The sequence below is a fragment of the Hoplias malabaricus genome, chromosome Y, assembly GCF_029633855.1.
Source record: "Hoplias malabaricus isolate fHopMal1 chromosome Y, fHopMal1.hap1, whole genome shotgun sequence".
In the NCBI taxonomy this organism is placed as follows: Eukaryota; Metazoa; Chordata; class Actinopteri; order Characiformes; family Erythrinidae; genus Hoplias; species Hoplias malabaricus.
In genome coordinates, this window is record NC_089820.1 from 45,407,554 (window position 1) to 45,433,881 (window position 26,328).

The following is a 26,328-nucleotide window of genomic DNA, read 5'->3' on the forward strand; positions in this document are numbered from 1 at the left end:
AGAGGTATAATATGTCCCCTTTAATTAATTAACCACCCAGGCTATCGTTATACATTATTGATAATGTGTACCTTAACATGTGACATGGCTAAATTCTCATTCACATGTCTTAGCTTATTCTTTACCTTGACATTGGACTTTAAGCAATAGACAAAAAATAAAAAAAATAGAAAGGGAGAAAGTGACCTATTTTTTTTTATTTGTTACAAATGATTTATGACCTGTAAGGTGTTTAATACATTAATCAACAACCATGAAATAAACAGGATTTTAACCTATAATTTTTAATCATTATATGTGCAGTCTTAATTGAAAGTGGCACCAGAAAGACTCCAAAACACCCATTATAATATCCGGTATGCATGATATGCTGTGTACTAGTCAGGTTCATGAAAACTAAAGAACAGTGAATGTAATGTATTGACATAAACCTTGTCATTGAATTAAAGTTTTAATTCAAAATCATTAGGTTAGCTACTAAAATCAACTCCACTGTAAATGTAAATAATTTGTTAGAAATATATCATATTCACAGCATAAATTACTAATAAAATAAAAATTAGGAGTATATACCTAATAGACTTTTCTGTATATCAAACAAATTTAGCAGCTTTATTTTTAGCTTAGACATGCACAAATCAACAGATTGGCAAACTGCATTCAGCTAAGACTCTGCTAAAAGGCAAAGGCAGTATTTAAGTTGAAATGTTTGTTTGTAATATACTGCAGGACTAGATTTGTAGATTTCTTTGTTTACATCTTGTTTATTATGAAAATTTTGCTGTTTTCTTTTTCAGAAAATTTATAGATAGCATTTGTGTAAGAATAAACATCTAATGCATACATTATATATGTACAAATTCTTAAAAGTACATTATACTTTATAACCATATTTACTATGGCATTATAAATGTTCGTATCATGAACTTATTACCCAAGTAAAAGGCCCTGCATGTAGAGTGAAGCATGTTTTAATAAATGTGTTATTTAAAAGTCTTATATGAGTCTTATAAAAATGCTATTTATAAAAATGCATTCTTTTAACACACTGGCTAAGTGAGAGAACCAGCTACAGTAGTGTATTATTTCTTAACACTAGTGTTTCCTAATGCTGTCAGTCCCAAGAAGCAACCCATGTGTTACTAGTAGAGACTGATAAATTAATATGATTCATTCATTCCCTGAATGTTCTCCATTAAAACTGCAGCTTTACAACTTGCTGTCCTGCTTTGATATGCTGTTTGGAGCTAAGTGGGGCAAAGGTTGCACATGCTTGTATTTGGGAGTGATGTTCATGTACACAGAGGCTGTGTAATAATCATGGTTCACAATCCGATGCATGTTTACACTCTCCTTCTGTAGGTCTTCTAGACATTTCTCTGCTGGAACATTACTTTTGATCACCCCTGTGTAGTCTGGATTCTCAGGATACAGACTGTCACCTGCACATTGGATGGGAAAACAAAAACAAAACAACAAAAAAAGGTGTTGTTTAAAGCAGTTGCTCTCAGTGTATTTGTCTTGGAGAACCACCAATTTATCTCTAGGACTTTTGAAGGTCCACAAGAAAACATCTTCATTCAGGAAAGCAAAAAAAAAAAAAAAAAAAAAAGGTACATGTATAGGGCGATTTCTAGGGACGTCTGAGATTTATATCATTTGTTTGAAACACTGGTTGCATCTAATTAAATAATTCACATTATACACACATGCCTTAGCTGATCCAGGCACAGATGTTCCTTGAAATTACTTGGTTAACATTTTGGTTTTGGTTAACGGGAAGGCAGTTGATGAGGCTAAAGCATCTAGCTGTTTTAACTACCTTTCTACATTTGAATAAAATGTGCTTTTTTCAATATTATCAAATTTGCATGTTCCAAAACAGTCTGCTTCCAGTGCACTGTGCAGACATCATTTAAAAAAGTGGAACAGTTTGTCCTGCTTCCACTGCCCCAAAACTATGAACCACCATGAAGAGATCATACTGAATAATAGAACTTCTAATCTTGATTTTCTTGAGATTTAATTCTTAATTTTGCTACTGTTTACTTGATATACAACAGCATATTTCATTTGAATGCTACTTTTTTTTTAATTAATGGATTTTCTAAAAAACCTCCCATAACCAGACCACCAGAGTACTAATTATCCCAAAAATCCAGTAAACGAGAACTCCCCGTTTAAAGGAATATTACTTTTTAACCTAATATTTATCTGCTGGACATCGTAGTGTCAAATTTTAAAATACGGTTAAATCTATACAGGGTGAGTCAAAAGTCACAGGACACCCTTTTATTTCAGAAACAAAAGGGAAGACCAGAATTGTCTCAGAAATAGATTGTCACAATCAAATTTGCAATATGACTTTTGGTTCAAAAATTATCGACTCCGAAATTTTTGTTGCTCATTACAGGCTCAACCAGACCCCAAATGCTCACTGCTACAGGAAACAGTGTTCCCATCCTTTCTGACCGAAGCTGGTACATTTAGGGTCTGGTCGAGCCTGTATCAAACATTTTTTTTTTTTTCCTGGGATGATAATGTTTAAACCACAAGAGATATTGCAATTGTGATTCACGGCGGCACGGTGGTGCAGCAGGTAGTGTCGCAGTCACACAGCTCCAGGGGCCTGGAGGTTGTGGGTTCGATTCCCTATGAGGAGTTGGTGTGTTCTCCCCGTGTCTGCGTGGGTTTCCTCCGCGTGCTCCAGTTTCCTCCCACGGTCCAAAAACACACGTTGGTAGGTGGATTGGCGTAGGTGTCAATGTATGTGTTGCCCTGTGAAGGACTGGTGCCCCCTCCGGGGTGTATTCCCGCCTTGCGGCCAATGATTCCAGGTAGGCTCTGGACCCACCGCGACCCTGAACTGGATAAGCGGTTACAGATAATGAATGAATGAATTGTGGCAATTAATTTATGAGACAATACTGGTCTTTTTTGTTATGCTACATGACCATCTTCCCATTCAAAACTTGCCCTTGATCCAATATGGCGGCTTTCAAGATGACGGCTGTGTTCCAGACACAGCCTAAAAGATAGGGCCCCCACCCATTACTTGCTGGTGTCTTAAGATATGTCATTTTCCCTTTATTTTTTTTTTAAAGTAAAAGGGTGTCCTGCGACTTTGACTCACCCTGTAGATACATATATTTATTCGAATCTTCAGGTGCTGTGCTGCACTAAACTGTTAAACAGACGAATTACATCTTTATGATTTGCAACTGATCAGAGTTCTGTAGGTTTTTTACCTAACCCCGTAATCAGTACCTGGTAATAGTGATATATAACAGTCAGTAGCCAGCAGGCGAACAGGCAGGTACTGCTCACAACCCTCCAGTGATCTCCATCTGGCAAAGTCGTGAAGATCATTTAATAAAAGAAAATTGCACATTCGTCCAAGATCATAGAATTGGGGTGGTGCTATCCAAACGTCTCTGTCCCGGTAGCTGGACAGTATCTCAGAAGGGTCAGACCACTGTAGGAGAAAGGATTAGAAAACACATGGTAAAACATATAGTGTTGTTCAGACTAGTTTGTTATAAAGCTTGCAAACAAAGTGTCTACAATGTTTAGATAAGCACTTTTTTTTTTAATCCAAACTATTAAACCTATACAAGTTGCGTGAATACATGTCATTTTTACAAACCCTATCTTTAGTACTCCGTTGATTATTCTGCCTTAAAAACACATTGATCAGCTATGAAAATAATAGATTTTAAACCTTTTTTAAGCCAAAATCGTCTCTCAAAATTGATGTAGAACAATGTCTGAGGAAGGACAATGTAGAGCTGCATAGAAGAGTATACTAGGAGCATAAACGGGTTCATTCAGGAATTACAAAAGCAGTTTGATTTGCAGAAATGACTGACTGCAGCTGCCAAACACTAAGCTGTTCACCTTAAAGTGAACTATTTCCTTTTGGTCCTGAACGGTGTCGGGGGTCTCCTTTAAGCAGCACATGTAAAATGCGGTGTCGTATCTCCTCTGTTTCTCGTAGACCCCGACGGGAGTAAGCCAATTCCCCCATTCGTGGAGAGCCCAGATATTCGGTAAACACCGGAGCTCACGGCACATACGTAGGAAGTTGTCGGAGTTCTGAATAACCAGAGACCTCCATTCAGAGACCACCCCTCGGTCCCACTCGCTCAGGACCGTGGGTGAGGACCGCGCGCTGTTGTTGTTGTCTTGATTTCCATATAAACGCTCCGCTTCGTCGGCGGAGACCGCGAGTAACACTCCCGCCTCCTCGAAGGTCTCTCTGACGGCGCAGATACGGAAAGCTACATCCCCCGGGACCGGAGACCCGAGTTCGGCTCTGTTTGTGGAGAAAATAGGCGGCCTTGTCTCCGGTGGCTGTTTCACCTCCCCGACCCCAAAGTTCGGTAGATTTCGAAAAGACTCAAACAGCTCCAGCCATTCTCCGGAGAAGTCCGTCGCCTCCACGAGCCCTCCAGGGAAGACGGAGGCGCTGGGCATGAAGCCGCTTTTCCCGCTCCGCTTCAAAAGCAAAACATCGTAGTCAAATGCGCTCCGCGGAGTAGTACCGGAGCCTTTATCCGCGTGTCTCCGCGGAGCACGAGGAGCCGGGGCAGCGCGCCTCGCTCCTGCAGCGAGTATCAACGTCGCCGCCTCTTTCCAGTGCCGCAGAGCCGAGTTCATCTCCGCGGTTTACTTCAGTGTAACACACGTTCAACGTCCGGCTCGAGGAATAGGAAAGGTGAATTAATTGACCCGGGACTGCTCGTCTGTCTCGTTCTTTAGACTATATTTGGTTTCCAAGACACATTTAAACTGTAGTACTGCCACCTGCTGTACCCAAGGATCCATTACAGGGATAATCAAACGCATTGTGGTGTGTTATTTTTATCTGCTAGAAGTCATATGAGTGAAATTAAGCAGCTAGGCTCAGCATTTTCTGTTCCAAATTCAGTCACAAAGAAGTGGCAGGGATGAGACTCAGCACCTCCGAATCTGAGACCATGGTACTCAGTAGGAAAGAGTGGTGTGAAGACAGAGGCAGGGACTAACTTCATTTTCCTAGATCCACTCATGCTGAACGAAGGACAAAGTGTAGAACTGCATCTAAACTAGTCTCAACCACTGACACTCTGCCCAAAGCACATACTGGAGAGACTGTGCTTTCACTGATCAAACAAAATTATGTTTTGAAAGTAACATTTCCAAATTCCAGTCTTTAAAAATAATGCCATACTATCTGGGTATAATGACTTCTCCAAATACCCAGATACCTCTAAATAATTATTTAGTTTCTCTAAATTACAACTTACATTGTTATTGGAGCTACTGGATTGCACCCAGGAATTGGTGAAATTACTTAAACATGATAGTTGAGAACCAGTTACGAAGTTGGAGGCAGCAATGCAGAGTCAGAACTTTTTTTTTTGTTGTGTGGTCATACAGATCAATAATTGTTAAAAGATGAACATTTGTTCAAATGACAGTTCTAGGCTCCTTGCTGAGTTTGTCTCAGGATGGTATCCTCCCACTTTGCTTATTCTCCTCCAGTGTTGGTGCAGTTTCACTGTTACCCAAGTATAAAAATAAGGTGAGGTCAATGTTATTTTAAAATACAGCTTACTGTAACGATACTTCCAAAATGGTATTGGTGAAATCACTGGGAATAGTCCCATGTGACGAACCAAGACTGACTGGGTGTGTCTGAGATCGCCTCATTATAGGCTGTCATGCCCCAGACACAAGCTGGTGGAGTGCAAGGATAAAGAAGGCTGATTAAGCTTCACAGCAAAGTGACACCAAACTTTGCTTTGTCACACATCACTTTCACAGTGACAGAACCAGAGAAGAGACGATCAGACCTGGATTTGGGAATTGAAGTTAAAGTTGGCTTCTTATTCAATTTCTTCTTTGAATTTGTTGCTCCACCTTATATGGTGTAACACAATGTAACAGTCATACCATTAGAGATGAAACTGCAAAATTAAGGAAAACGTTTGTGAATAAATATTTGAAATTGCAGTTGAAGCATTAATAAACACCGGCACTCTACTGCCACCCACACAAAGGTTAAAAACAAATGCCCACACTTTTGACTAATTTTGGCAATGAAGTATCAACAAATAAAAATAATTATAATGTACAGTCTTTGGCATTTAAATTTGTATTTTTTGGACCAAAATATTAGTATGCAAAAATAATATAATAATATATACAACTGAGATAAAAATAATACTAATAATTACATGAAAAGATTACAAAGGTATAAATGTCATTCTTTCTTATAAAAGAAAATACATTTGTGAACATTTTTAACAGTTTTCCCAATTTCTCTGAATAATATAAATAGGACAAATGCTGGTGTGCAAGATCTGCTACATTTCAGAGTCACTGTCCACATTGTACTTGTCACTGTTGTAAATGTTTTCGCACACTTAAAAACGCATTTCAACTGAAAACCTGCAGCTTGCTTCAGCTTTCTAAGAAATGAACATTGAAAGAATAAGTAAATTTACAGTAATACTCAAATAGGTTTGTTAATTGAATGCCTCTTACAATCAAACAAATTGAAAAGCCACTGATGCACTAGTTAAAATATCATTATACTAGCAAAGGAAACCTGATTATTGATGAATGTAAAGTAAGCCTGCTGAAAAAGCCAGTTAAAATATTCTTGCTTTAAACACTGCAGTATTTAGGGCAGACTGAACTGATGTTTATGTTCTCTAATGACGTTATGACTGTATATTTTACAGATTTTTGTAAATAATGAGTTAATAGTTATTCACAACTCAGTTTTGTTTTTCATTGCTTTGCTTATTTCATACCTCGTCAAAAAATGTGCTGCTATGAAGCAATTACTCCAGACCCCCCAGTTAAAGCTTAGCCCCCATAATCATCCATCATTAGTGACGGCCCTGAATGGGGAGATTTTGAATTCTGCATAAATAACGACGAATGTAAAGCTGAAAGTTGCATACAGTGATAAATCTAAACATCTTTCCATGGATTTTAAACATACATTTTTAAACACACGGGGCATAATTATACATTGCTGTTCTGAGCAGTTTATAACCAATAACAGGCAATTAAAAAATTAATTACATTTATCTTTTACAAGATATTTACACTGTCACACATTACACATACAATATAAAAAGATGTTTTATATATAAGATTCACCCATGTGAATATTATTATATATTACATTAATTTGTAAAATGCATTTCCCAATATTAAACTATGCCAGTAGACGGATGAATTTTGGGTATTATCACCCAGACTGCTAAGTTGCAAGCCTAATGAAGAACACTTAATATTTCAGGTTGTTTTGTGTTGTATCTCTGTTTAAATGAGGAGATTTGGGGGTCATTGTTTTCTTTTTGCTGTGTCGGGGTCTCTCTGTCTATGGAGTGCACCTGAAGATGATAGCAGTATGAGTCCTCATCACAACTCTGTGTATATTCACCTTCACTTTAAGTATTCTGAAACAATATGTTGACTGGTCAGCCTTCAGGTGAGTGTCTGAGGTTCTTCACGCTGACTTAGGTGGGACAACTTCCATTAGCAATTGAAGATGCATAGTGATGGGTCCTAGAAATAACCAAAGAAAAGTGCAAGGTAAAATACAATGACATCTCAGCATACTGATTTAGATAATGGAGCTATCAGTGATTTTCTTCAGTCTTTCTTCTTTACATCATTAAAACAGCCTTTACACTGACACCTAGAGGTCTGGGTGTGTCAGAGACTTTAAATATGGCTGCCCCATTTCAGGAAGCAAACCTATGGAGTAAAAACTGGTTAATTCAAGAACTGCCAAATAATTAGATTTTGGGTCTCATGTCATAATTATTGTTTGCTCCAGTGTTATGACCGAGTCTAGGGTTGAGCCGTAACAGAATGAGGTGTGTGTTATGAATGGTATGAGGGAAATTAATACCTGTAACAGAGATGAGAATGTAGACAACAACTAAATTAATAAATGGGCACGAAGGACACAACTAGAATCACGGAATGGATAATGAATAAAATATATCATATACGTGATATTTACAACAACAAACACCAGTGAAATTTCAGGATGGCCTATGCCGAAAAAAATAACAAACAAATCCACCCAAACTAACTGACCCACAGGCAGCTCTAAATGACCTAATAGACCTCACTCCTTAAGTATACACAAAAGCACATACAAAACCCAATCACAAAAAAAAAATAAATAAAGAGTCACTGAAAAACACAAAGCACAGAACACGGCTGGCTAGCAACGTTCACACCGGCGTCTTCCCGTGACTGTAGAAACAATGGACTGTTACCAGAATGTCATTATTGCCCCATTTAAGTTGGAATGATAAGTTGGTAAATGCCAGTAAGTGCTGCATCCTGTAAGGTGGAAACAAGAGTTCTAATAAGAAATTATTTTAACTGTCTGAATCTGAAATGCACATGAGCATTGGACAGAGTATCTGTATCTGTGCAGCCAACAGCAGAACATGACATGATTGTCAAAACATCTTAATTTACCATTTAACTTAAATCTTTAATCTAAATTTAGTTTATAAGAAATAATATATAACAGTGAGATTAACCAGGTGCCTGACTAGTTCACTCACGTATTCTGAATACAGAGCAGAGGATGGAATATGACACTATGGGTATCCCTGTGGCTTAGTCTAAATCTATTATTATTGTCATTTGGAAAAGTCAAATGGTCTGAAGACTTCACTTTCAAGATTTATTGTTCTTCAATAATGTTTTAACACATTGACGTCCTTCGTATTTACCAGTTAACCAACAAACAAAATAGAACAGCATGTTCCGTAAAATTCATTCAAAAGTAGTTTTTCAATGATATGTAATCGGAAGGGTGATTATTATCTACTAAAAAAAAAAAAAAATCCCACACCAGGGACTACAGCAGATCTTCTGTAAGAAGCAAGTAAGCATGTAAGGTTGAATAACATGAGCATCTAAAAGTAGATGCTTCTTCTACCCTACAGGACCAAATTCTATAGCTAAACATATCACAATGTACTGTCTTGAGTGAGATAGAATAAGAGTACTTTTACTTATATATAACAAAAAGTGTTGATAATTTTTTTAACTAATCCTTAAATAATTCTACTTAGTCTTCAGTGAAATATCACAAAAGGAGCATTCCTGTTTAAACAGGGATTTCCATCCACATTTAAAATCAGTCTCTACGGTAGAATCTGCTAAATGCATAACTAAATATTAAAGTTAGTGTTGTATTCAAGACTATTAAAGTTGATTTAGTGTCAAGACCAGAACCTATTCCCAGTCAAGAGAGAGACCAGTTTATCAATTATTTCAGGATATAAAAAGAAAATCAAAAATATTGAACAAATTTAAATCCATTTCACCTTCAATAGATACAAGTGCATCTCAATAAATTAGAATATAATCAAAAAATGAATTTACTTCACTAATTCAGTTCAAAAAGTTAAACTCATTTTATAGATTCATTACAAACAGTGATCTATTTCAAGCATTTATTTCTCTTAATGTTAATGATTATGGCTTACAGCCAATGAAAACCTAAAAGTCATTATCTCATAATAGTCACAATCTTAAACCTTTAAAATTGTCCCGTAGTCTTGTTCAGTATACTACACAATCACAGGGAAGACTGCTGACTTGACACATGTCCAGAAGGCAGTCATTGACACCCTCCTGCTGTATCCAAGCATATTAATGGAAAGTTGAGTGGTAGGAAAAAGTGTGGTAGAAAAAGGTGCACAAGCAACAGGGATAACCACAGCCTTGTAAGTGCTTCAAGAGCCACCACACACAGATGTATCCAGGGCTACAGCTGTCACATTCCTTGTGTCAAGCCACTCATGACCCAGAGACAATGGCAGAAGTGTCTTAAGTAGGTCAAGGATCAAAAGGACTGGACTGTTGCTTAGTTGTCCAAAATCTTTTTTTCAGATGAAAGGAAAGTTTGTATTTCATTTGGAAATCAAGGTCCTAGAGTCTGGAGGAAGAGTGATGAGGCACACAATCCAAGCTGCCTGAGGTATAGTGTGAAGTTTCCACAATCGGTGATGGTTTGGGGAGCCATGTCATCTGCTGGTGTTGGTCCACTGTGTATCAAGTCAAAAGTCTGCGCAGCCATCTACCAGGAAATTTTAGATCACTTCATGCTTCCCTTTGCTGACAAGCTTTATGAAGATGCGGATTTCATTTTCCAGCAAGATTTGGCACCTATCCACAATGCCAAAAATACCAATACCTGGTTTAACAACCACAGTGTCACTGTGCTTGATTGGCCAGCAAACTTGCCTGACCTAAACTATTGTCAAGAGGAAGATGAGAGACCCAACAATGCAGACGAGCTGAAGGCCACTATCAAAGCAACCTGGGCTTCCATAACACTGCAGCAGTGCCACAGGCTGATTGCCTCCATGCCACACCGCATTGATGCAGTAATTCATGCAAAAGAGCCCTGACCAAGTATTGAGTGCATATACTGTACATACTGTTCATTTTTTATATATATATATATATATATATACACCATCAACATTTAAAGAAATAAACGCTTAAAATAGCAGGTAGTGTTGCTATGCTCACACACCTCAAGGGACCTGAAAGTTGTGGGTTTGAGAACCGGTCCGTGTAGGCTCCGGGCCCACCGCAACCCTGAACTGGATAAGCGGTTACAGACTATGAATGAATGAATTAACTTAATGATGATATTATAATTTATTGAGATGCACCTGTATAAAAAACAATAATGAATAATATCTGAATAAAATATAATATATATATATATATATATATATATATATATATATATATATATATATATATATATATATATATAACATTAAATAATGTGTAGTCTGAAAATATTTAGTATAGTAAAAATATTTAACATTTTGCTTTATTTTCACGTCTGGATAAATTAGACCTGTTTTCCAATGTCTCTGTTATTAAAATGTGGCATATTAACATTGAGATGAATGTTTCTTTCTTTAGAGAAGTGCTGTTACTCACTCATTACTCTACGTGTCCAGCTGAACTTGCGGTAGACAAAGGGGTAATAAAACATCAGCCCTCCTAGGATAAATACTGTGCAGTACAGATACTCCAACTCAGGCTTGTCAATAATCGGAGCCAAAACCAGGTAACATGACACTATCACCACCACAGCAGGGACAATTATAGGAACCTGTGTGGGAAAAACATCAGGGACTCTCAGTTAGAAGTTTACTTTTAATAAACCAAGATTATTATCACAAACATCTCTTGATGTTTGATTACATAACAGTACACCAGTGGGTTGGGAAAATAATATTAAATATGTTTCATTCTGAAATTTATTTGATACATATACCCATATACCCACACAAAGATTGTAAGTGGGAAAATGTATATATAAAATATATAGGATTTAACATAAGTGGACTAATCTGAAATATATAATTTAATCCATATTAAGACATATACAACTCAAATCCACTTCATCAGTGATGTTGGCATTGCTCTGATTAACTCCACTTCTCTTCCATTGTGTGTTTAATTTTCTACTTCTATCCAGAGTTTATTCTGTAAGTAAAAACTACTAAAAATATTTAAAACCATCTCAGATTGTCAGACAAACATTTAGAGTAACAAAGTCACTGACAGTAAAAAAGGCCCATACTCACCTTAACAGGCCTCTCTAATTCAGGTCTTGTGAAACGCATGACAATGAGTGCGAGAGCTGTGAGTCCATAGAAAACCCACTGAGCAAAGCTGAAGTAGTTAATTAGAGAGCTGATTTCTGCTGGAATTATGTAGAAGATCGACAGAATGCCCTGCAGTGTAATAAATAAACACAATGTAAGTGGGGGTTTCTGCCTCCGCCTAGTAGGGGGATAAAGTTGGAATGTTTCACCTAGGAAGACAGAGGATGTGACAGGATCTGTGTCTTGCTGTAGCAAGTATGTTTATGCCTGTGTTTTTGCAGTAGATAACCAGAGTGAATGCTCAAGGTGTGGTGAAGTGGGCTTCAGGATGTGTGAGTGTCACGGCAGCAACCTGAAGTATTAATCAAAAGTTGAGCATTTATTAATGTAGTATGATGTAGATAGCAATGAAGAGAACTTCAGTTACCAGTCTGTAATGGAGGGACAGATACTAGAAGACGTCTCTGTGGCAGGGTACTTCACCTGATAGAAGAACGACTGAAGAGGAAGGGTCCTCTTTGACTTTTGCTTGCTCTGGAATTGGCACACACCGAAGCTCTTCTCCTACCCCAGTCTATGGCAGCTATTCGTGGGAGATTTTTGAAGTATAAAGTCCTCTACCACCAGCCCCCTCTCGTTCATAAGTCCCACAGTACAGTGCTGCTCTCTATATCTCCTCAACATATCATGCATAGTTTTGTTGAAACCTTCGCACTGAGAGTTGCCTTGGGGGTGATTAGGGCTTGTGTGGCTCTACCCAATGCTGTAGAGGTTACACAACTCTTTAATGAGGCTGGAGCCAGAGTAAGTGCACACTTCCTCTGTGTTCAGTCAGATGAAATCTTTTTCCAAGTCTTCGTCTTCTGGTTCCTCACTAGTGGGAATCCTCGACAAGATATCAGCATTTGTGTTTTGTCTGCCAGGCTTGTAACAAATCTCAAAATTATACTCAGCTAACTGCACTACCCAACACTGCTCAACTGCACCTAGATTGGCTGTCTCTAGGTATCACAGTGGATTATGATCGGTGACCACGTTGAACTTGGTGTACATCAGGTATTCTTGGTTACTTGGTAATTTCTTGGTTACTGCCCATTTAAGAGCGAGCAACTCCAATTTGAATTCTCTGTCATTTTTGTCGCTCTTTTCAGATTCCCGTAGGCCTCGGCTTGCATATGCTATCACATGCTCGACTCCACCCTGCTTTTGACTCAATACAGCTCCCGGACCCAGTAAGCTTCCATCAGTTCTGAGTTTAAAGGGGAGACTGAAGTCTGGATAAGATCTGGATAAAAATAGGAGGTTGCATCAAGCACTGCTTGAGTTCCTCAGATGCTGTCTGACTGTCATCGCCCCACTTGAAATTTTCAGCTGCTTTCCCTTTTTTTCCCCTCCCAACAAGATCATGAAGTGGCCGGGCTACCTGAGCGAACCCTGGAATGAATCTCCGGTAATAACTCATAAAGTCAAGGACCTGCCTCACTTCCCTCATATTCTTAGGCACAGGCCAATTCTCCAAAGCCTGGACCTTCCCCTCATCCACCTGGATGCTCTTGGAGGAGATGAGCTGACCCAGAAATTTCACATCTGATTTTTAAATAAAGCACTTACTTGGCTTTAGCTTTAGGCCATGCTGGTCTTAATCTTCAAAATACAAATTCCAGTCTCTGACAGTGACTGTCAAAATCTCGAGAAAAAATGATAATATCATTAAGATAAATTAATAGGATATCAAAGGTTAAATCACTGAGCACCACTCCCATCAGGCGCTGGAACATGGCAGGTTAATTACATAAACCAAATGGCACCCGGGTCCACTCATACAGCCCAAAGGGGGTGATGACTGCTGTCTTCTCCCTGTCTTTCTCACTCATAACCACCTGAAAGTAACCTGCTGTCAATTCCAAAGTCCTCCACCCTAGGGAGTGGGTATGCAACTGTACAGGTCACTTGATTTAATCTAGTCATCACAACAAAAGCACACACTGACATCTTTTTTTATGACAATTACAACTGGCGATGCCCATGGGCTATAGCTTTCCCTGAGTATTCCTTGTGATAACAGATCTTGCATGTGTTTCTTGATCTCCTGAAATATTGGAGTTGGGACTTGACGATGCCTCTGTTTGATGGGAGGAGCATTACCAGTGGGAATGCTATGGGTGATGGCAGTAGTATACCCATAATCATAATCATCTTTCGAAAAGACATAATTTTATTCTGTTAACAGATCGCTGAGTTTCTGATGCTGGAGCTCTGTTAACCCTCTCAAGTGTCTGTACTGGAACTGGCAACTGCCCCATACCCTCATTCTTTGCTAAGTTCTTATTCTGCTGTAAAGCTTTGACATGAATTATTCCCTCTTCTTCCTCAAATTCCACCAGTTCTTTTGAGAGAATTTCTTGAGATTTACACACTGTGGCTACTCTAGATCTCAGCATAAGCCTCACAGCTTTCTCACTGGGGTTCAAGACATGCACTGGAACTTTACCACCTGCTACTCTAGCAAGTACATTAGTGACCAGAAGACGCCCTGGCAGAATGGCCCTGGGCATTGCCTCCACTACAACTTTGCATCTCACCCTAGGCGGCATTCGGCAGCGGCCCTCTAAGACCTGTTCGCTGAATGGAGGAATAACAACAGCCAGTTTCCCAGCTATTTTCATGAATCCAATCTGGTCAATACAACCCAAAACCTCTGTCTCCTTCCAAATATTTGCCAACTCTCTTTGGACTTTAGTCTCTCCAGCTCTGTGATGATATTTCCCCAATTCCTTCACACCATCTGCAATTATGAAGAGATCTTGGAATTCGTTTAATACATTCATCCCAATAATCCCAGAGAGTCTTTTCATCTCCTTTACATCTGGATTATTATCCAAGAGCACAAAGACACATGGCTTGTGATGTGTCTTTCCCATACATTCTGCATCAACTTCCAGATATCACACAATGGGGATATCTAGACCGTTTGCTTCAGTGAGCCGGACCCAATTGGCTGCAGAAAGTGCAGTCTCCCTAAAATTCTCCCTAAAGTGATAGTTGTCACTTCTGACCCAGTGTCTAGAAGTTTTGACACCAGAAATCTTTGCATTAACTCAACAAAGGTCAACTCATCCTCATCTTTAATTCCAAATGTACTTGATCAGGGTTGCACAGAGAAGGGGCAGCAACATTGAATGACCCGTGGATAGTGCACAGCCTGAACAGGAACATCTAGATTACCTGAATCAGAGGAATTTCATTACTGAGATGAGACTTTTGGATGTTCTATAGCTGACATTTAGCACTGGGCACTTCCTATGGAGAGTATACAAGCTGTGTAAATACAGTTTCAAAATGGATGCACCTTAAATTATTTGAATTGGAATTCACTAACTAAATATGTACACATATAATTTATTCTAATTACATCATTTACTGGAATGAAAAATGGTCAAAGTAGTAAAATGCTTTTAAGCAATGACTTACATTAAAGATGAGTGCTGGTGAAGGAGTGTAGTATTTTGGACTGATATAGGACAAGATTTTCACTATGTGGCCTTCTCGTCCAGCTACATAGGTCAACCTTAACAGTGCACAATAACATAACAGTTAGCTCTGGGGGGTCAGCTATATTTAGCAATTTTTTTTTTAAATAAATTCTGTACAAATTAATCTAAGGGCACATGCTACAGCCATCGTCTCTATTTGTTCAAAAGGACTGAAATGTCTTTCAGTGTATGGCAAATAAATATCATAATATAGTTCCTGAAGCAGCAGCAATTAAAAACCAAAGCATGGGTACATAGTTGGAAAACTGGACAATGAGTGTAGTATAAGGAGGTGGCTTTAATATGTCTGAACAGTGTTTTTATGCATTTTAAGGGCTATTTTATCTAAGTTTAAGTGAAATGCCCTAGTGAAGGGCAGCTGATGGTCCCATGTATTTGAATGCAATTGAATTAGAAATATTAAATATTAATTTACCTTCCACCAGTAAAGCAAGTTCCATTAGCAGCTCCAATAGTGGAGAAGACCACAAAGAGTGGGACCACCCATGAGAGTGGGTAAAGTACTCTGTCCCCATAAGTCTGTTTAGGAGACAGATTTTCACTGTTAGTTTATATACATACCTGAGACGTCATATAGATCATCACTGAAGCCATTCAGATGGTGATCTAATTATCTCATGTAATCCTATGACAACTATTCTCACCACAGCAACAGCAGGAGACTGGAGTAGTTCTGTGGGTGTTATGACGCTGAAGTACGCAACGTTGACCAGCACATAGCACACTGACACCAGAGGAATCCCAATAACAATGGCCAAAGGAAGATTCCTGTCCATGGGTCAAAGAGATGCTCAGCGTTGCAGTTTAAAATCCATTGTGCTTGTTCCATTAAAATTGGAATACAGCGTTACTCAGACACATAGTGATATATAAAATTAAAGAAAAATTTAAAACTCAACATTTTATGAATAAATGCACAAAAGTATAAATTGTTTCTGCAGTCCTAAATTATGTGCAATGTATAGTGGAAACAATTAAATCATATACTGTACACTCACAAATATTACACTGTTAAAAATAATGGTTTGTCCAAGTACATAAAATTACACACTGACTGAAAAGCCAGAGAATCCACTCTGGTACTGACTTTTCACGGTTTTAGCAAGCCAAGAATAATAGCCAAGCTACCCCCACGGCCCTGAAGATGTGTGAGAGCAACACTAACTGTTATGCCACAGTGTGCAAAAGGTAACATTGCATATATATTTTTCAGTGCTGTGAATGCTGTTAATGCTGCAGGCAAGAGTTGCATGGCTTAGTTTGGTGACGGTTTCTTCAAAGTAATACATTTACAATTTTTTTTATTGTACCCGTCTCTTTGCTATTTTTATTGATTGTATCATTTGTTTGCTGTTCTCGTTATATTTTAGGGCAACGATTACTCACTGGGTTTTCCTAATGAACAGAATAGAAGTCCTTTGTGTATGTACAGACTGGTTGTATACCAGTAAATTGAATCAGAATGTATTGATTACTTCTAAATCAGCACAATGAATCAAGGAAGTGCAGTATATGAAATGACTTACTGGTATGGGTTTTTCAGCTCCTCGGTTATAAAGTTCAGCTGATTCCTGTAGAACACAGATATGAAAGGATTTAATCTTATAGACAGAGACAATATACGTTTACCTCTGATATTTAGAAGATTGATATTTAGGCTGATGTTCTGATGTTTAGCCTCTATTCATGGTGGCTGGCCAATGAGTGGTGGACTAAAGTGTATTTTCACAAAAAACACCACGTTATACGATTATAATGTTAACAATTACAAAGTAAAGAAGTCATTGGAGTGGTCTTCAACCACTGGTTTTCGAAATGCTCTTGACAAATTTTTAAAATGTATTCTTATATTTATTCAAATGGAATGTTATTGTTCTGTATAAAAATGTAGTATATGAAGATAGAAACAAATGTAAACATAAATATACTCTACATACCATACTGTTTTCTGGTAGTATCATTATCAGGTTTTTAAATAAATAAATAAATAAATAGTCAATCAGTCAATAAATGAACTCACCATCCATCATAAGCCCACAGGCCATTATAAAAGGCCAGTCCGATGGCACCAAATGAAGTTGTTGCACCTTTAAATGGATCCTGGAGATTCTGTGTATTGCCTGAACATAAGGACATAGGGGATACAAAATAGATTTACATGTGTGTCAGTGGTTTAATCAGTCTTCTGCCATAATAATTTAGCCAACAGAATTACATAATCAAGTGAGCACAGCCGCTACATTAACTAAAATAAACCTAAACATAAAACTATATAATCTTACATCTAATCAATATATCAAATAATTTTCCTTTTGAGACTGTCAGGAGAGTATTGTAAGATTATTCAGACAGTTTCAAGATATTTTTTCTTGTTTCAGTGATTTTATTTTGTGAAATTTTTCTTTATCTATTTGCAGGTTTCAAGAGATAATGTTGATAATTTAGTTATTAAGCAAAATTATGCACTTATGGTTTTCTACCTTTATATGCTATGTTTTCTATGATACCATATATATATATATTGTTCTAGAAGTGTTGAATAATGTTAGTATTTTACTCAAAGTTGTAAGAAGTGAAGCCATACCGCCGGTCACCAGTAGGGGGCCGGGGCAACGCAGTAAGAAAGCAGCTGGGAGCAGCTGCTCTCACAACTCCAGTTCCCAGAAGCCTTAGCACTAATTAGTGCTAATCAAGCACACCTGCAGAGTGCTGCATAAAAGCCCAACATAAATCTGGCTCTGTGCTGCAGTGTTTGCATTTGTTTGAGCATGCATTTTTTATTTTTTTATTTTTTATTTATTTATTTATTATTTTTTTTTTTTTTTTTTAAAGAGTCTCCATTGTTTGCCATTCCTGCCTTTTTTTCTCTCTTAGTTCCTTTTAAGTTTGTTTTCCATGGGTTTTGTGTATTGATTAAGGTAGTGTGTGTGTGTGTGCACCTTGTGCCAACATGACAATTCCTGATACCACAATGATGATAATGATAAGGAGTTTGGCTGCAGTTAAGAAGTTTTGCACATAGCTGGCCAGCTTCACACTGAGGCAGTTCACCAGAACTATTAATACTAGAGGGAGAGAGAGAGGGAGTGTAATATGCAAATGAAAAAATGTAGGAATAGAAAGTCATTTGTAATATCACTTTGACCTGAATTGAACACACACACAAGGCTGTCATGGTCTATATTGGTCTATCAATACCCATGGATAGGTTACTTATACATCTATGAAAGCACTCTGAACACATTTCCAGCAATGTACATGGTTCTCACATACAGACAACAGCTGCAGCTAGGCACTTGCTGATGATCTCTGGTGGAGTGCATCCAGGATAGAAAGGTGCAGAGGCATATTCTGCACAGCTGAGGGCAATGATGGCAAATGAAGAAGGTTTCAGAACAAAGATGGTTGTCCAGGAGAAAAGGTACGCTAGCACAGGCCCAAAACCTTCCATCAGGTATGGGTACTCACCCCCTGACTTAGTTATCATTGTGCCAAGCTCAGCATAGCAAAGAGCTCCTGTCGCAAATAGAAAACAAAAAACAACACACGTTTATGAAGCTGTTAAACTTAAAATATATCATGTAAAATAAAATTACATTAAAATATTTTTTATTTAGCATTCTCATATATATATTTAGATTAATTTACAAATTTTAGTGGAGAGTTTTTAAAATTTGTAAAATTGCTATAGACAGGTGCAAGAGGTGGCGCAGCAGGTAGTGTCACAGTCACACAGCTCCAGGGACCTGGAGGTTGTGGGTTCGATTCCCGCTCCGGGTGACTGTCTGTGAGGAGTTGGTGTGTTCTCCCCGTTTCCGCCGGGTGCTCCAGTTTCCCACAGTCCAAAAACACATGTTGGTAGGTGGATTGGCGACTCAAAAAAAGTGTCCGTAGGTGTGGGTTTGTGTGTGAATGTGTGTTGCCCTGTGAAGGACTGGCACCACCTCCAGGGTGTATTCTCGTCTTGCGCCCAATGATTCCAGGTAGGCTCTGGACTCACTGCGACCCTGAACTGGATACGCAGTTACAGATAATGAATGAAAGGTGCAAGAAAGGTACAGCATGTTGGTCTTCCCCAGTCTGATGATCCCACTTTAATTACAATATGCAACAAAGGAAAAAAATGAGGAAACTTGGAAAAGAGGGATTCCCCCTGCCCTGAAATTCAGATTGAGGAGCAGAAATTAAAAACAAGAAAATTGGAAAAACTTAATGAAATCCCATTTATTTTAATATACCAAATGAAAAAAAGAAAAAATTAAGTTTTACACCCTATTTTCAGTTTTTGGGTTTAGCCTCAAATGGTCAGAATAATGAACTGATAAATGTTACACAGACCAGAGTGAATATAAAGGACAAAAATTCTAACTTACAACAATTTTCACATACACTTTATGTGCATCAGATGAAACATTTGTTTTTAAAAATTTTGATTTTTCAGTTTTGTGGCTACAACATCTATTGTTAGCAAAGTTAGTGACAACAAACATATAGCCTTCAGCACAAAAGTAAAAAACTCAAAATTTGACACCAAACATGTCTGAGCTGAACAGCTATATTTGGGGTAAATAGAAAATTCTAGAATAATTAATGAGGATAAAATCATCTGTATAAGCCAACAGTCTCTTAAATCTTTTAGCAAGTGCTTTCCCAACTTCTCTCAGCATTCTCAAATAACATGATCTTTACTGAGATCATGAAGACTATAAGTTTCAAGGCTCTGTATACATATGACATACTGTGAAATACAAAACTATAAAGCTTAGCCTAAGTGAAATTGTACATGTATCCACGTTCCTATGGAGGGATTTTTATATATTTAAATCATTTATTATACATTTAATTTTTAAAATTTCATATAATTAAATGTTTTATTAAGTGGCGGCACGGTGGCGCAGCAGGTAGTGTCGCAGTCACACAGCTCCAGGGGCCTGGAGGTTGTGGGTTCGATTCCCGCTCCGGGTGACTATCTGTGAGGAGTTGGTGTGTTCTCCACGTGTCCGCGTGGGTTTCCTCCGGGTGCTCCGGTTTCCTCCAATGGTCCAAAAACATGCATTGGTAGGTGGATTGGCGACTCAAAAGTGTCCAAATGTGTGAGTGTGTGTTGCCCTGTGAAGGACTGGTGCCCCCTCCACAGTGTATTCACGTCTTGTGCCCAATGATTCCAGGTAGGCTCTGGACCCACCGCGACCCTGAACTGGATAAGTGGTTACAGATAATGAATGTTTCATTAAATAATAAAAATTTGAAGTAAAGGCTTATGTGATTAATTTAATTGTTATTTAAAAGCTAATTTTAAACATTTTAAAAATTGTAGTAGTTAAATCTTTTAATTAATTATTTAACAATTTATATATTTATTTGATACGCCTTGCACTATGAAATAATTAAATCTGGTAACATCATCCGTCAGTGGGCAGGCCAGTAAAATTCTGCGTGTGAAGTCCCGCAACATGGTCAGTTCTGGTGTTGTAATGAGTTATGCTACTGGAAATAATGATCTATAAGAAGAATCAAAGATTTGGTGTTAGTCATTTAAAAAAAAAATCACTATAAGGTCTGAAAAGTTGTTAAAGGCCATACTGAGCAGTGGTTTGGACCCAGACATGACGTTTCACATGGTTGATGCGTCACGACATAACAAGTGGAAAGCATTCGCTGACAGAAATGGCCCTGACCCTGTTTTTTGAGGCACAAACATATCACCATAGCAGCGATGCTAAATTTCTTGCCACTAGAAAGAGTCTGACTCCCTTTTATGTTTACAATTACATTTTGAGTAATTTAAGAAGAATAGTCATCACAAAATAAAATTGCTGCCTTTTTAAAAAATGTTAAAAAATATTTTGATGTGATTGGAGGGAGTGAGAAGTTTTGTGTTTGTAATTATGGAAACGTTCAACTATTACACTGACACCTAGTCAAAAATTCTGTTAAAACATTGTTGGTCACGTGGTGGACACATTCTATAGATATTTAAAGGAACACTACAGAATATTTCATGTTATTGCAACTCTGTATTCAGCACTGCAGAAATGGCACTCTGTAACTTTTGGAGAAGGTTAGGATACCACCCATTAACCCCATAACAATTAGGAAATTCCTATTTAAATAAAGCTATCCCTGAAAATACATACCTGAGTAATTTGATGCAGTGTCTTAACCAAAATATATACTATTGGAATCTGGTGTTACCTATTCATTTTGAGGTCAATGAGTCCACTATGGGGAGGTTGTAATTAAAACCAAAGAGGATTTATCTGAAGGCTGTGCTGGGAATTTGTAATGTGTAATCTGTAATGTGACTTGTGCCCACTGACGGAGTGCTTCGAATCACCTCCTTGATAAACCTCCATAAAAGTTTACCCTACTCTGTAATCCCATTACTGGGTTCTGTACTCAATACGATTTTAAGCTCCAGCCACACACTGACTTCCAACAGCTCAGCAGCTAATCTGCAGATTTTAAAGAAATCTGGTGTACTGTGTCCTCACAGAGAAACAGACATAAAACACCTTTCTGGCAAAAACAGAAAAGCAGAGAGTAACAAAAATGATTTTTTGTCAGATTCTACTGTTTGGAAAAAAAATATTGGTCAAGAACCTACTTAAAGGAGACAAAAAGCATTCTGCATTATTTTTGACTTATTGAAAAAAAAATGTGTTTGAACATTTGCTTCAGTTATCTAATGTGACTCGATTGTGCACCAATAACTGCAACTGTTGGTCAGTCCTGCACATCAGCTTGGAGGAATTTTAGCTCATTCCTCCATACAGAACAGCCTCAACATTGTGATGATGATGTGTTTTCTCATGTGAAATGTTCAGTCTTGTCCACACCGTTAGGAAGGTCAGGGTTTTAATTTGGTCATTCCAAACATTTAACTGTGTGTTAATTAACGTTTTTGGCAACATGGCTTATATGATTAGTTTTGTATTGCTACATGACCCATTTTGTCTTGATTTTTGATTCACATACAAATGTCCTGACATATTCCTTCCAAATTCTTAGGTATCATTCAGAATTCATTGTTCCAGCAGTGATATAATGATGTTATATCATTATAACATACCCCCACCATGTTTCACAGTCCATAATACTACCACCACCATTTTTCACAGGTTTTTTGTTCTCTTCCATCCACAAAACATTTTTCTAATAGCCTTCTGGCTTGTCTATTAGATGTTGGCAAACTCCAGATCAGGGGTCATGTATAGGCGACCTGCAGTCCAGATATGGACACAGATGCTGTCCTGTACAGACCTGGACCCGTAAATGATAAACTATTAAAAGCTGTTAAATGTTTGATCTCTCTGAACAGCAAATTCACCAGTGTTAAATTGTAACACTTTTTAACACTTTCTGTTTTAATTTAACACTATCAGTGAAGGTTTAACTCTGGTGAACATGTTGTGTGTGAGGTCTGTGTGCTCTAAATGTTTCACAAAATAATATTTCTTTTAATCTCCAAACAGTCAATACAAATTTTTTTTTCTATTTTTCTATTTTAAAAAAATCATTGTCAACTAAATGAAAAATTTGAAAAATAAAATGATTGTGTTATTTGTTCACTCACTATATAATTTTGTTTTGGTCATCACCACAGCTTTCATATCCTGGCATTAATAATCATTAACATTACAGTAGCTCATAACTCTAACATTTTTTCACTTTGTTAAATCTGTATATAACCATTTCAACCAAGAAAATGGAATTATACTCTTTGAAGTTCCAACAGGGATTAAACCCAGTTTACATCTTCTGCTGGTGTTTGGAAGTCTGCTTATTTTTGCTGAAATGTTCAAATAAACAACATGGTTGCTTTTAGCATTGCTTTGTGTGTAAAGTGTGATGGAGCTGAAGGCTTAAGGCTTGAGCTTTAACCTCAAATCAGTAAAACAAGTATGCAAAATATAATGCTGACCAAAATATAACTCTATTATAGCTGTGGTTTTAAATTATGAAATTATGAATCATTGTATTAATCATTTTGTCTGGATGTTTAAAATGACATATATTCCTGATCTTAATATTATCATCCAGTAGGACTGTACAGCATGAATGTATTGAAAGCATGTCTATTTTGAGACTTTTTTCACAATGGAGAATTATGCTTCTCACAAAAGTGTTCGTCAAGCTCTTGATGCCAAGGCACTGAAAAGCCCTTCTCTACAAACATTTGCTCTTTGACAAGTGCCAGACAGAATCTTTTGAGTGTAACCAGAGAAAGGTCATAAGAGTAGGATTTGCTTTATATAACCAAAAGCAGCATTTAGGACAGACTGTTTCTGTGTCTTTCTTTACTAACCAAGAGTGGCCAGTACTCCACATGCTGCCCACACACACAGACACGACCCCACTGCTCCTGTTCCCTCCAGTACAGCTTTGGGAGAGATGAAGATTCCAGAGCCGATCATTGTCCCCACAATCAGACAGGTGCCACTTATCAGACCCACCTGGCACATACAATGAAAACAAAATCAACGCACATGTAATGTTAGTGAAACTCGAGAACCCTTTAAAGAAAAACTAAGTAATATGTTTTTATGCTTGTGAGGCTCCTCCTGCTGTAATTAATTTTTAAAGCACTGTATTAAAATCACTAGGGAGGGTGAAGGAGTGAAGGTGGTTTCCTGCCCTCCTCAAAGTTAAGTAGTGCAGTTTCTGCAGTGCTGAGCCCAAAAGTAGCAGTGACAGAAGCTCTATTCTTCCTATTACAGGTCAGTGAATCATCACAATGATTTTGAAGCTGTAATTTTAAGGCAAATATATCTTACATTTAAAATACTCTTTTATACAGTTTGGAGCAGACAGTCAAACACAGCGTGACTCAAACCCTGGAGGACCCTGGAGTTGTGTGAGAATGACACTACGTGTTTGCGCCACCATGCCGCCTTGTAGCCAGAAAATGCCCAACATGCCCATGCAAAATTTCCTTTCACACTAATGGTATTAATAGGTAGCTTGTTCCCCTAGTGTTTACACTAGATGCTGGAACATTTCTGTGAGGATATGATAGCACTGAGCCATCAGAGCATTATCAAATGAGGTGCAGAATTTGGATAGTTTGGATTATAAATTTATTGGATGGAGCACCTTTACTCCAGAGGACACAGTTTCGCTGCTTTACATCTCGTGCTGTAGCCAACACTTAAAGTTGAACATAGTGACCTTAAACTCAGTTGTAGTTTGTAGTTTAATATTTTCACTATATAATGTTTATATTTCTGAGTTGATGGGTATTGAAATAATACTTTTTGATTTCAGTGCATGTTTTATCAAGGTTTTTTGATAGATTTTATTAATTTAAACTTATTTTTAAATTAAGTTAAAATTAAATTACACTATTACAATGTATTGACTTTTCACCACATTAAAAATGCCTGGACCAACACAATAGATGGGCTCTGAGGTGGGTGGGTCTTTTTTTGACATGATTGGTTCTGATGGCAGATAGGAATGACCAGTTTCCCAAAACATAAAGAAGTCTTGGATTAGAGCAAAGAGATGGTGACAGGTAGTGCTAGGAACTCAGTGTCACAAAGACACACACACACACACACACACAGAGTCTGGGGAAATAAATAATGATCGTGAGAAAATTGTTAAGATTCCATAGCTAGGTCACATTCTGTCTGTTTTTCTCCTTAAAACACTCACCTCTTTCTTCAGCATGGTGACTTTGATTGCCTCCTCATTCGGCTTGATTTTACAATCCATGCTGTGCACCTCACTGCCATTGCGAGTCTTTGTCCTTTGCCTCAGGTCTGTTTCATCCATCATTTCTGCAAATTACAGAATTTTTTAGAGGGTTCTAGATAGACATTTTACTATTCAAATTAGGTTCCATTTTTACTTAAGTATTTTCTAGAGAGAATGGAAGCAAATAGCAACAGTTCATACACTTAGTTATTTATCATTTAATATAATTCATGTACATGTCTTCACTTCAAATTTACACACACAATGTCTTTTGAATTTGTACTTACTATTTTTAAACAAAAAAACAGTAGTTGATGAAGTCCATTGAAGTTGATTAAGTTAAACATTAAATGTCTCATATTTGTACTGTTTACATAGTTGTACTGCAATGTGCTTCAAATAATCTGAGCGTGTTGCTGAAATGTTATATCAAGAAATAATGCGGGAAAAAAAGTCTTGCAACTACAACAATTGGTGTTCTCAGTTCCCAATCCATTACTGGACTGTGTTTAAAGGTATGGTGGTGTGACATACATAAAGTTCTAAAACAAGGACACACGTATCATTGATATATATATATATATAAACAGTAAAACTGAAACATTAAATCTCTTGTCATTGTACATTTTTCAGAAGAATACTGGTCAAAAATAATTTACAAAATTTACAAATCATTTCTGCCTGTTTTCATTTACATTTTAAAATGGTGTTTGTAATTTAAAATTAGAGCTCTGCAATTTTTCTTTCAATTTTAAAGTTTAAATTCTGATTTAAACCCAGTACCAACTGGAAAAATATTAAATAACATAAATAAATGTTTGGATTATTTGTTTTTTCCTGATGTCTAACAGTTAAACTGTGACTCATTTGCTCATTACACAGTTACTTCACAAAACCAATAATGGTTAATGGTGTTATTTTGTGTGTGTCAGAGCAATGGTAAATGCCTGTATGTTTACTCCTCTGTATTCCGTGTCACTAGCTCTTGGCTTAATTGCTACAAGGTAATGATTTTATACCCTCTGCCCTGCATCTACAACCTAACGATATATCTGTAAATGAGTACCATAAAATACCAGGAACAGAATGGTGTCATGTTGGGAATCTTGGTGTCATGTTCAAAATCACATACTTAGCATATATTATAGTGAAATATTAATGAATAGCATGAATACTGTATCATACTAATTGCCAACACGTTATTGTTTTTGCAACACAGTATTAAGACTTTAATCCAATGAATATTTCTCCTATCCAAAGATAATTGGAATAGCCATAATGCAGAAAGTAAAATGCAGAAATCAGACTATCCCAAAGAGTGCTGGATTTCTGCCAAACTGAAGCAGAGATTAAAATGTAACTAGATTAAAATGTTTAGCACAAAAATTACTCTGTAC

At 37.4% G+C, this 26,328-nt stretch overlaps 2 protein-coding genes across 2 annotated transcripts; both read right to left on the reverse strand.

The window, feature by feature from the left end:
- Nucleotides 1–226: 226 nt before the first annotated feature.
- LOC136679372 (acyl-coenzyme A diphosphatase NUDT19-like) lies at nt 227–4,732 on the reverse strand. Its single transcript, XM_066657867.1, has 3 exons — nt 3,898–4,732; nt 3,268–3,475; nt 227–1,442 (listed from the first exon to the last, which is right to left on the reverse strand). Exons 1-3 carry the CDS (start codon nt 4,657–4,659, stop codon nt 1,210–1,212), a joined length of 1,203 nt encoding a protein of 400 aa, XP_066513964.1. The 5' UTR covers nt 4,660–4,732; the 3' UTR covers nt 227–1,209.
- Nucleotides 4,733–7,344: 2,612 nt separating this feature from the next.
- Nucleotides 7,345–25,012, reverse strand: LOC136679405 (b(0,+)-type amino acid transporter 1-like). Its single transcript, XM_066657909.1, has 12 exons — nt 24,890–25,012; nt 23,538–23,685; nt 18,503–18,745; nt 18,169–18,294; nt 17,250–17,349; nt 16,756–16,800; nt 15,874–15,997; nt 15,645–15,748; nt 15,147–15,243; nt 11,655–11,804; nt 11,002–11,176; nt 7,345–7,569 (listed from the first exon to the last, which is right to left on the reverse strand). The coding sequence occupies exons 1-12, from the start codon at nt 25,010–25,012 to the stop codon at nt 7,511–7,513; spliced, it is 1,494 nt and encodes a 497-aa protein (XP_066514006.1). The 3' UTR covers nt 7,345–7,510.
- Nucleotides 25,013–26,328: the final 1,316 nt, after the last annotated feature.

Excerpts from the sequence above, each read along its gene's own strand:
- LOC136679372 (XM_066657867.1), bottom strand. The coding sequence starts at position 4,659 with ATGAACTCGGCTCTGCGGCACTGGAAAGAGGCGGCGACGTTGATACTC. Across the intron at positions 3,476-3,897 it reads AGGAAATAGTTCACTTTAAG|TGGTCTGACCCTTCTGAGAT; the intron begins GTGAACAGCTTA and ends TTTCTCCTACAG. Across the intron at positions 1,443-3,267 it reads TTATATATCACTATTACCAG|GTGACAGTCTGTATCCTGAG; the intron begins GTACTGATTACG and ends TCCAATGTGCAG.
- LOC136679405 (XM_066657909.1), bottom strand. The coding sequence starts at position 25,012 with ATGATGGATGAAACAGACCTGAGGCAAAGGACAAAGACTCGCAATGGC. Across the intron at positions 15,998-16,755 it reads GAGCTGAAAAACCCATACCA|GAATCTTCCTTTGGCCATTG; the intron begins GTAAGTCATTTC and ends ACCCATGGACAG. Across the intron at positions 11,805-15,146 it reads CACCAGCACTCATCTTTAAT|GGCATTCTGTCGATCTTCTA; the intron begins GTAAGTCATTGC and ends ATTACACTGCAG.